The sequence below is a fragment of the Elephantulus edwardii genome, unplaced genomic scaffold (assembly GCF_000299155.1).
Source record: "Elephantulus edwardii isolate Elephantulus edwardi_28Jun2011 unplaced genomic scaffold, EleEdw1.0 scaffold00050, whole genome shotgun sequence".
Classification (NCBI taxonomy): domain Eukaryota; kingdom Metazoa; phylum Chordata; class Mammalia; order Macroscelidea; family Macroscelididae; genus Elephantulus; species Elephantulus edwardii.
In genome coordinates this window covers 935,997-948,259 of record NW_006399800.1, presented here as the reverse complement: position 1 = coordinate 948,259, position 12,263 = coordinate 935,997, and the positions used below count along the sequence as shown (strand labels likewise).

At 38.8% G+C, this 12,263-nt stretch overlaps 1 protein-coding gene across 1 annotated transcript in view; it reads right to left on the bottom strand.

Annotated features, from left to right (window-relative positions):
- AAGAB (alpha- and gamma-adaptin binding protein) overlaps window positions 1–12,263 on the bottom strand; it is a 65,772-nt gene that overhangs the window by 26,242 nt on the left and 27,267 nt on the right. The window contains exons 2-5 of the mRNA XM_006886629.1: window positions 9,180–9,370; window positions 8,941–9,037; window positions 8,349–8,438; window positions 5,694–5,777 (exon numbers count right to left, since the gene is read on the bottom strand). Of these exons, the coding sequence (XP_006886691.1) occupies window positions 5,694–5,777; window positions 8,349–8,438; window positions 8,941–9,037; window positions 9,180–9,370 (462 nt within the window). The remainder of the gene's footprint in view (window positions 1–5,693; window positions 5,778–8,348; window positions 8,439–8,940; window positions 9,038–9,179; window positions 9,371–12,263) is intronic.

Genomic DNA, 12,263 nt, shown 5'->3' with positions numbered 1-12,263 from the left:
TTAACGTGTGGTGGAAACTCTTAACTTCACCAGCAGTTTGACCTGCACAATGCATGCAATGCTGTCTAGGGACTTCCTTTAGGAAAGTGCTTACTGTGTAGCACCAGTTCCCTTAGATTAATGTTTCTCAACCTTTTTGCATTATCATCTTCCTTAAGAGCTATTTATGACATTTTTAAAAAAATTCACCTCCTCATTGAACATGTTAATACCCCGGAATATACACTAAAAAAAGTAAAATTCTCAACCCCCATAAAACTGTTTCTCACCCTCTTGGAGGCCTTAAGCACCCATTAAGAATGCATGCTTTAGCTTAGAAACGATGACATTAGTAGAGACAAGAATATAAAATGAAGTTATTACAAATTAACCCAGAAATTATGTCTCTATTTCAGGAAGATTTGTAATCCTTTTTGTGGAATTATAATTTCCTTATAAATGTAGGACCATAATCAATCTCTTACAATTGCTCTTACAATTTGACTTTAAATTTAACAAAATCACATTAATTGAGCATCTACTTTGTACAAATAAGAGACATAACTCTAAAGTGAATAATTTTACTCTGATGCCAAGTAAATAAAGTTTATTTTACTAGAAAGTAATATGCAAATATTTATTATATTAGCTATCCAGAAGCCTTATCTGTACTTTGGATTAAGTGTGGAGATAATAAGGTAGCTTTGTATCAATGCCATCTCAGAAGGCTATCTTTCTTAGAAAACGAGAAGTTTTCTTTCTTTTTAAAGGTGAAAGCAAACAAATCCAACATCTCGAACATCTCTTTCAGTGAGCCTCCTTAAAAAACTCGCTCATGCCAGAAGCAATCAGGCTGAGGAGGTTCTGGAGTCAGTGAATTCACTTGGCTCTGCTCATGATTTCCCACACAATCTGGGTAAATTAACCACTGTGTTCATTTCTCTAACTGGTTAATAATGTAAAGTAAGACACTAACTAGAATGGGAAAAACCCTTGTCGTCAGGAGTCTGGCCTCAGTCATATCTTTGCTCCTGACTCACTGTGTGAATACAGACAAGACCTTTCCTTTTGGAGTCTTACTTTTCCCATTTGTCATAGGAAGGAACTGTACCAGAGGCAGATGTGTAGATTCTATGTTTTAAATGCCAAACACTAGGTAATTCGCAAATACTTTCATGTCAAGTAAAACAATGTCTCTTATTAAATAGTTCTTATAAAACATAAGAACATGTCATTTTGATAGAAACTTAGTAGAAAAAATTAAATAACAGAATTTTTTTTTTAACGTTTAGGCCAAGTATCTTCCTAACTTGAACTGAACACAACTGATATTTCTGAAGCTCACAGAAAAAAAATCCCAAAATAGCTCAAAGTACTCTCAGCGTCTAAGGTACGACCCTAGACATTTATACAGCCACTTAAAAGGGCTAATATTTATTTCAGTTCTCAAAGCAGAGTGGCTAATAGAAGCACAGGTGACTGTTTTAGGATGTCAGTCCATACAAGGGAGAGGTACAAAGGAAGCAGGGAGAGAGAGCACAGTGCCCACTCCTGGCCTCTGCCTGGTGCTAACTCTCTGCTGGGTGCAGCCCTGGCTTTGGAAGTCAGATAACTCACTACATGCTTTAGGAAGAGGAGAATCTGGGTCAGTCAGAGGGCTAATGCTGTTTCTAAAATGCCTAATTACCTCCATGAAGCATAAGAACATTATGTCAGTAGTTCTCAACTACTTTGCATATGAGAACCCATGAGGAACCTAAAAAAAAATTGCAGCCACTGTTTCCTTCTCCTAGACAGTCTGGGTGACACCTAGTTTTTAAAAAGCCCTCAGGTGTCTTTGTTGATGCTGGGTACCACTGTGTCAACTATGATTTATAGCAACCTTAGGACTAGGATCTATCTGTCCTGCAACCGCCTCACTATCTCCAGTCCTGTAAAGATAAAAGAAGAAAGCAAGAACTTCAGGGCAAAGAGGTCCATGGAAAAAAAAATCCATAATGTATCTCTTTGTTTTATAGTTCTTTTCCGAATACTATCTAGTGTTTAAAACAAGCAGAATGGCTTATCAAAAACACCTTGAACCATATTTCCAAAGTAATATAGGGGATTCAGCCCAGCTTCTAAAGTGGTAACCATAAATGTGAACTACAAATTGGGGGAAAAAGTGCATGAAGTCTAATAGGCTTTTCTGAGAGCAATTCTCATAAATGTAACAAGTACCACTAAGTATCATTTTTTTCTAAATTGATCCAGTTTATGTACCATATCTTAAACTTATTTTATAATGTGGACTGTGTAGAGCTGTATCTCACCATGGCAAAGATTCAATAGGATTTGCTAAAAAACAGAACGAGCAAGGACCAAGCCTTTTGAGTGTTTAGTAACTAGTCATAGGGAAGTGACTATATGGCTAAAATCTTATTCCTTCCAGGGTCTTATTTTGGTTGCTATAGCAATAGACACGGGAAGAAGGGCAATCGCCTCCCTTGAGATTCACTGGCTCTGAAAACCTGCCAGCGGATCAGCTATGGGTTGGTTCCAACTCAACAGCACATAACAACACAACAACATAGCAACATAAGGTCTAATATTGTGGCAATTCAACATAATAGACTAGAAACAAAGAGAAGTCCTTGAGTTGTACAAATGATTAATGCAGTTGACTGCTACCCCAAAATAGTGTTCAAGTGCACCCAGAGATGCCTTGGAAGAAGGGATTGGCAGTCTACGTTAAAAAAAAAAAATCAGTCACTGAAAACTCCATGGAGCACAGTTCTACCACGGCGCACACAGGGTCATTATGAGTTAAATCAACTTGACAGGAGGGAGGGAGGGAGAAAAGAAGGGAAGAAGAAAGAGAGACAGGGAGAGAGGGAGGGAGGAAGGGAAGGAAGAAAAGAAGGAAGGAAGTGAGGGAGGGAAGAAAACAAAGAAGGGGTACCTTTATAAGTCAGAAGTAGCCTATCTGATGACAAATGTTAGGGCAGACCTTGTTGTTGTTATGTGCCGTCGAGTCGTTTCCGACTCATAGCGACCCTGTGCACAACAGCCCTAAACCCTGCTCTATCCTGCGCCAACCGCACCGCCTCTGATACACCCATCCCGATTACCCCAGTCACCGAATCAATCCATCTCATAGAGGGTCTTCCCCTCCTGCGCTGTCCCTCCACCCTCCCTAGCATGATGTCCCTCTCCAAGGACCCGTCCCTCCTGGCAACATGTCCAAAGTATGTTAGACGAAGCCCCAGAATCCTTGCTTCCAAGGAGTAGCTTGGTTTAATCCTCTCCAAGATGAATCTGTTTGTTTTCCTGGCAGTCCATGGTACATTCAGTACCCTTCTCCAGCACCACACCTCAAAAGCATCCACTCTCCTTCTGTGCTAAAAGGATCCTTTTTCACTAAATACTCTAGTGTCTATAAAAAAACTGGGATGAAATATTCTACTTCTATAAAACTGATTTACCACTTGACGCTTTATGTCAGAGAAGATAAAGTAAGCTCGTGATAACCCACTGCCACAGAGTCAATTCGAACCAGCAGTGATCCTACAGAACAGCGCAGAGCTGTGCCACAGGGCTGCTGAGACTGAGCTCTATGGGAACAGACTGTCTCATCTGTCTCCTATGGAACAACAGGGGCTTTCGAACTGCTAATCTTTTGGTTAGCAGTCAATGCCTAACCCATAACTGGCAGGGTTTCTGAAGTTCACTATGAAGGGGGAAAACATGTTTTCCTTTCATTCGCTAGGATTCCATCCATCTAGCATAGCCTATTTGTTGAGACAGCCAAACATAAGAAAAAGACTCTACAAATGCAGCATGTGTTAACTTACCCCCTTCAGCTGACATTTCATCTCCAGTCCTCCACCCAGTGACCACTGCCACCTCAGAAGCCTAGGTTCCAAGACCTCACTTCTCCTGGTCTCCCTGAATTCACTCTATGTCCACCTCTTTCAACTGTCAAACCATTCTGGACACCCCAAACACATAAACCTTTTTCAAAGACGTCAACACTTTTGCATCAATCCCTTGTTAACATTTTTCAGTGACTCACTAATTCCTATAGGTAAATAGCCAGATCCTCCTGCCTGGCATTGAGGTCTCAAGCTAGTTCCTAATCCTGGGAGAGAGTCTCCTAGTGATGTTAGAACATATAAGCCTTAATTCGTTATTTATATATACATGTGCATGTGGTGAGTGTTTGTTTATGTCTATGTACGTATGTGGAAATGGTGGTGGTGTGTGCCATTGAGTCAGAATCAACCAACAGCTGACCCAGTGGGTTTTCAGAGGCAGTAAATTGCTTGCTGACCCAGTGGGTTTTCAGAGGCAGTAAATTGCTTGGGAGGAGACTGTCCATCTTTCTCCTGTAGCACACATGTATACTTAGGAAGCGCTGGCGGTGTGCTCGCTCTCTCTCTCTCTCATTCTCTACATATTTATGGGAGCTCTATAGCCTAGCGGCAAGAAGCTGTGCTGCAATCTCGAAGACATATGATTTGAGGCCACCAGCTGCTTCACGGGAGAAAGATGGGTATTCTCCTCTCGTGCGATTAACTGCCTCTGGAAACCTACCAGAGGGTCTGCTATCAGTTGGTTCTGACTCAACAGTACACAACAATATATATGTGATAGATAGATAGCTAGATAGATACACACACAATTTTACTTATTTCTGTTTGTTGTTGAGAATATACACTACAAAACATCTACCACTACAACAGTTTCTGCAAACACCATTTAGTGACAGTGATTTCAAGTTATAAGTTGTGTCACTGTTCTCACTGCCCTTTTCTCGATTGTTCCTCCCACTAGTGTAAATTCACTACTCCCTAAGATTCCTATCTAGGCTTTTGAGTTATTGTCAATTTGATATAATCATTATTTTTTAAAAGAACCATTTTTCCTTCTTCTTTCAAGCTTTAATAACAGACTTTGAATGAAAATAAAATCTGCAGCCACTGAGTGGATTCCTGCTCCTAGTCATCCTACACTGCCAATAGGGTTTCCAAAGCTATAAACTTTGTGGACGTAAACTACCCCCTTTCTCCTAAACATTGTTGTGGGTTTTTTTTCTAAAAAAAAAAAAGGTACAGAGTAAAGACAGCTTTATTAGAAAGTTACTTCTCCAAAGAGATGGACCTCCCTCCTTAGAGAAAGGAAATATGGGGGAGAGGCAGCAACAACCATTATTCTTGATGTCAAGGTTCCTTCATAGTTTATAAGCCTCACCTTCACCAAACTAAAACTTAGCCATCCCAGGAAGACTACCATCAAGACCCACCTTCTCTTTGAAGCTCTCTCTGTCCAATTCAAGCCCACAGCACATACCAGACAAACCTATAACTTCGATGCCCTACTGCCTCTACATTATTAGCCATTCTGCGTTCATCACATACAGCCTTACAGTATTACCATGTGTTTACAATGCACATTTGGATTCTACAGCTGTATTAAGAGCTCCTTAGGGACAGAGGTGATATCTTATAATTTGGGGATAGTTCTCAAAGCCGTTACCAGGTACATTATAGGCTTGCTGCAGATTCTCGCTGAATTAACTATCCAGCATGCAGTAACAATTCCTAGCAATGTACAGGGAATCAAGAATTGGAATAAAATAATAGATTGCACATAAGTCTAATAGCTGCACATATTATCAGAAAAATCCAAAACTCATAAGGAGGTAAAGAAACAATGTTTAGTCAGTTACTTACCATTCTTCATTACAACATTGGACCAAACATTTGCATTTAAGGCTTGTACAATTCTCTTCACTCCGGTAGATTCCGGGAAGTCATCTAATCAGGGAGAGAAAGAATATATGTATTTTTCTAAAGATGTCATTTGCATACCCATTTTATACATAAAGACATTCATCTATAAGTAGAAATATTTCCTCCACATCACAATTTCAAATAACTGCAGCTTAATTATCTTGTTTATTTAGATGTCACTTTGTACTGTAACTTATGTATTAAGGAGAAAAATAAAGCAAATATTAAACATAAAATTCCCAATATTCCAGAAACTAAAATAATGAAACAAACATACAGCAGTAAGAGGCTTAATTATAAAGTCATCCTCTTTGCCTCACGAATGGGATTCGCTCACAGTCTTCCCAAAATATGTTTCCTTTACTTGCTGGGAGAGTCAAAGTGGAATCATCTTGGTTATCTGAGATATAATGTTCTGAAGGCAGAAATGGTTTTTATAGGTGTTATAAAATCCTGTAAATACCCTATCTTCCCCTGGGAATCAGAGAATATTACTATGATGTACTATCGAGTTAGAATCAACCCAAAGCTGACTCTCTAGAGGATTTTCAGAGGCAGTGAATGGTACAGGAGGAGACTGCTCAGCTCTCTCCCACACAGCAGCTGGTGGACTCAAATTGCATGCTTTTGGGATGGGAATGTAGCTCCTTATCACTAGGCCACCAGAGTTCCCTTCCAGAGTATAGAGATTATTATTTATGAAAACTATTGAGAGGAGAACTTCTTGATCACAGATAGGTTCAGAGTAAGAAATGAAATTATTATTTAAGTGTTAAGAGGCAGGGAAAGGATACTTTTAAAAATAATAAACTAAATATTGGAACTATCTTCTTGCTGAAATTTGACTAATAAAACTAAAATAGTGGGCTGGTAATTCCAGTGAGTATAGCAATAGTAAAGTGATATATTTGGCTACAATGAAGGTGATTGCATACTAAGGAAAGGGAAATCCTATGGGCATTGAAGATTATATGACATTAGTTCTCATAGGGTTGAAATGTAAGCTACCTATATGTATAAGAGTAGCATCCACTTCCAAAATAGCCTCCGGAAACTCTATGAACTTGGAGAAATGATGAAAGTTATGAAGTTCAGGTATTTCATTCATTGGGTCGCTATGAGTAGTCTATGACTCGACGGCACTTAACCATAACAACAACGAGAGAGCTCTATTGGCCTAGTGGATAGAAAGTGATGCTACACAGCCAAAGGTGGGCGATTTTAATCTGTGGCACTCAGGCCTGGTTTTAATTGGTTTTGGTCAAACATTCTTCTACGTGGTAGAGCACTGGTCTGTCAATTTGCTGTGCAGAGAACTTGTGGTTGCTGTTATGCTAAACACTGTGATGCTGATGTGTTAAACTCAGTAATGGTTACCCAAGGTGGACAGCGTTTGGTGGAACTCCCTGATTAAAACAAGCCTGAAAGCAGGAGTGGCATCCACTTCTGAAATATTCTGCCTCTGGAAACTCTATGAACTTGGAGAAACGATGAAAGTTATACAAGTGTTCAGGTCTTTTGTTCAAAGGGTCGTTATGAGTTGTCTATGACTCAACAGCACTTAACAACAACAACTACATATGTATAGAACACACTTCACAAAGAACCTGTTTCTAATGACATGGCCTAGCCCTGAGAATGTAACTGGATATTTCACTGCCATTGAGTTAGAACCTCAAAACTGACTCATAGCTGAGTGTGTAACAGGTTTTCAGAGGCTATAAATCACATGGGAGGAAGCTGTCTATCATTCCCTGGAGGAGTCACTGGTAGACCTGAACTCTGGGCTAGCAGTGCAACTAACTCCCTACGGACTACGTTACCAGAGCTCCCTATAACTGGAAGAGCAGAGGGAAAAGACAAGGGCTTGAGGAAATAACAAAGATTTAAGGTAGATCCTCTACCTTTATCCATAAGGGGGGGGGGAATAACAACACATCTTCAAAATTCTAAAATGGGTAGTAAAACCATATAAATGGATGAGTATGAGTTGTCTACGACTCAACGGCACTTAACAACAACAACATAGAGAAAGCTACATTGGCCTAGTGGACCAAAAATGATGCTACCAAGCTCAAGGTGGGCAATTTTAATCTGTGGTACTCAGGCCTGGTTTTAGTCAAACATTCTTCTGTGTGGTAGAGCATGGTCTGTACATTGCTGTACAGAGGTAACTTGTGGTTGCTGTGATGCTAAATACTGTGACTCTGATGTGTCAAATGTGATAATGGTTACCCATGGTGGACAGTGTTTGATGGAGCTTCCCAATTAAAACAAGCTTGGAAGCAGGAATGGTATCCTCTTCTGAAATAGTTTGTCTCTGGAAATTCTATGAACAATGCTCAGGTCTTTTGTTCATAGGGTCGCTACGAGTAGTCTACAAGTCGACAGCACTTAACAACAACAACAAATTGATCAGTGACATATCAATGGATTTTTCTCTACTTGTTTCTAATAGCCGTGGGGGAGGGGAGTGGAGGGACGATAATCTGTATTTAAAAAACAAAACAAAATCAATTGTGAGTCTTCTCCTTGAATTAAAATAAGCTCTCATATCTGGATTCAAATGCCATGATTTCAACTTCATACACATACCATCCTCCTCAGGTAGTTCTTCTGGACTAAGTTCTACCAATTCAAAGCCATGTTTGATGCACCATTCTTGAGCTTTTTGTCGGTTTACACCTAAAATTATATGTAAAATAATGTTTATAAATAAAAAGAAAATAAATCATTAACACCTCTTGCAATATTTCTCTCAATAGTCTCAATGTATTTATCTTAATTTCAGTGTTATTCTAGAAACACTTCCATTGTTATGTACTGTCGTGTTGGAACGGGCTCATAGCTGATTCTCCAAAGGGTTTTCAGAGGCTGTACATTACACAGCAGAAGACTGTTCATCTTTCACCTACAAAGCTGGTGGATTTGAACTTTATGGCTTTGGGATGGCAGTGCAACTCCTTACTAATAAAGTAACACAAAGAAAATTATTTCTCAACCCCAAAGTGTGCTTTCTTTAAAAAAATAAAAAAATTGTAAGATTCCAAAGAGAAGTAAATGAAAGACTTTTCATAAAGGAATACAATTTAGCATGTAATAGGTACTGTTCTACGTTAAGGATGTATTCTGTTTACACAGGAATGGCAAATATATGCACAACAACTGTCCCATCCAAATATCTTACCGTTTTCAGATACTCTATCACAGACCAAAATCATCACCTCAGGTAACCACGCTTCTGCCAATGGAAGCCATGAGGAGACACTATCAAGACCAGATTTCTAGAGGAAGGAAAGGAAAACATACAAACAAAATCAGAAAAAGATATTTAGAGAACTCACAGAAAATTCGCCAGGGAGCTGGAGAGAGACAGTGGCGGGAAGCAGAGCATTATTCCTGGCTCCATGAAAAACAAAATCTTACTTGCGTGCTGTCAAAGTAAACCACGAATGCCTGGACAGACTCTGCAATCTCGGCAGTGACAAGGAATTTGTTTGGCACCACACACAGGTTGATATCCGCTGAATAGTACTTATTATCAATGGTCCAGGGATAAAATCTCACAGCATCGTTGGAAGCCACTTCTGATACAAGATCCTCCGTTCCAAGGATATCTACATAAATGGCAAAATATTACCATGAAAAGAGCAAAACCAGTATCTATTTGGTCCATTTTCTCAGTGAGACACTACTTTGCTGATTCCCTTTATGTAATGATTTCAAAGGGTTTTGCATAAATCAGCGTCTGATCATTTGACTATGAAAGCATTGATGACATAAAAATAAGTCACTGGCTTTCTACTTTAAAGACAGAACAATTTCTGTCACTAGATTATAAATGGCACAAAAAAACAGAACAGTTATCCAACCAATGTCTAGAAAAGAGCAAATAAAAGAGGGAGAGTGACAGCTCCATTAGTTTTATTGCTTAAGTACTTCATATGAGATGGGAGATTATAAGAATCTTTAATAATTTATAACTTTTGTTCTTATTTTAAGGTACCAGGAAGAGTAGATTAAAGCTAAATCATTAACAAAATAGTGACACTACATATATCCTTTAGGCCAAATGCTTAGACATTAATTCAACTAATGAAATAAAAGAACACATACTGATAAATGACCCCATTTCCATTTATTTTCAGCTTGTTCACATTCTTAAAAGCTAAGACAAATTCTTGTTTGATAAAGACATCTCAGACAAATGTAAATGTGTAATAGTCAAGCAAATTAAATGTTGTAGAATATAATTAAGTCTTTCAGAAATCCATGTGCAGCTTGGTAGTATAGAGCCAAGCATAATATGAAATTCCCTACAGTAAAAAGCCAAGCCAATAATGAAGAAATAAAAATACACTTAGCCAACGAATCTTCAAAGCCTTTTACATCCACAAAGTCAGATACTATTTAGAAGTGAAAATATTTCAGAAATTGTCCAACTCAAACTCCTGCCTCTCACATGTATACCTACAATCTTCATATAATAAAGATATGAACAATGAGCTCATAGATGTAAAATGAGATGCCACTGATGGTACTGTGCCTTATGTGTTGGGCTGCTTACTAAAAGGTCAGAAGTTTGAAACTACCAGCTGCTCCAAGAGAGAAAAATTAAGATGTTTCCTCTCTCGAAGATTTACAACCTTTGAAATCTAATGGAGGGTCATCATGAGTCATAACTGACTTGATGGCTGTGGGTTTCATGAATATTTTTAAAGACCCACCTCACTGGCATCAAGTCAGACCAACCTTATTGGCATAAAAGTTGAAGCAACTTTTAGCTGATCCTGTAACTGGTTTCCAAGGCTGTAAATTGCATGAAGATTGCCCATCTTTCTCTCTCGGAGATGGAGGTGAATTTTAATTGCCTGAAAGGCTCAGCTTTGGGGTTTGAACTGCAAATCCTCATAGGGTAGGCTACCGGAGCTGCAGCCATTTTTCTGTATTTTTTAAAAGAAAATACTTTATAAAAGGAGCTCTGGTGGCCTACTGATAAGAAGCTCAGCTGAACCCCAAAGGCATGCGGTTTGAATCCTCCAGCTTCTCTGTGGAAGAAGGATGGGTAATCTACTTCCCTGCAATTTACCGCCTCTGAAAACCTACTGGAGGGTCAGCTTTGGTTCAGTTCTGGCTCAATGACACATGACATAACAAACATTAAATTAGCCACAAACTGCTTTTCAACACATCCTAAAATGAATGCTGTTCCTCAAATGCACTCTTAAGAAAACTAGCATACACACATGTATGCATTTCACTGATAATGTCTGCTATATAGTTATTGGGAAGAACTGAATCTTCAAAAGAACACAACTTTAAGGAAAAAACTAAAATGGAAAATAAAGTTAAGCTCTTTATTTAGGGTTTGATTTTTTAAATATTTACCCACACCAAAAACCAAAATAATCACTGCTAAGGTATTAAAAGAAGGTTTGCAATAATATTCAGAAAATTGAGCTTACACCGTCTCTTCAAGAAATTAGCAGTTCTATCTGCTCCATTTCTATCTGGAGTCATAGTCTTGTAGTTAGTGCCAATCATTGCCACAGTAAGCAGCTGCAACATCCTTCAGTGGAGCTTTATGACAAGTTCAGTGGCAAATAAGCCAGAGGAACAGCTAGGTTCTTAAAATCAAAGATTCTGTTTTCATGCAAATGTCTCAAGGAAAGAAAAATCCTGAATCAAAGTCTATATTGTATTCACAACTAGTTTTCCAAACTTCAAGCAGGTGGCAGAGCAATATGTGGTTGTGGCTAAGAGCTGAATACTGCATAGCTCACACAAATACCTTAATATACTAATAAAAACACATATGGAAGAAGGCAAACTAAGCCAAGGAGAGTGCCAAGAAAAATAAAAATATGGTGGAAGGAGTCACCATATGGAATCAATACTCATTCTTGGATAATTTTGTTTTTAAATTATGAACTCACTCGTTTTTTTAACACAGGGAGGTGAAAGGAGCACGGGGCTGACACCATCTCCACAGTTTGTCGTATTTCTCACACTAGCTATATTCCGATATAAAAGAATCAAATTTATTATTGTTGTTCTTAGGTGCTGTAGAGTCAAGTAAGACTCACTGTGACCCTATGAACAACAGGTCTGAACCTTGTCCTATCCTGTGCCATCCTCACAATCTCTGACACACTCAAGCCCATTGCTGCACGTGACCATAATCCATCTGGTTAAGGGTCTTCCTCTCCTTTGCTGACCCTCTACTTTTCCAAGCTTGATGCCCTTCTCCAAGGAATAGCCTCTCCTAGCAACATGCCCAAAGAACGTGAGACAAAGCTTCATCATGTTACTGATGAGTCTTCTTCCAAACCTGATGCCACATTCTTCTTTACAGAGTCCAGCTTCTCAAATAATTTGCTCAGTATAAAAATTGGATAGGTATGGGAAAAGGACATTCTTTCTTAATTTCAAACCATGCAGTATTATCTTGAATTATCTTGATCTATTGGCACAAGTGCTTCTTGGTATAGGCATAGATTTCTCATGAGT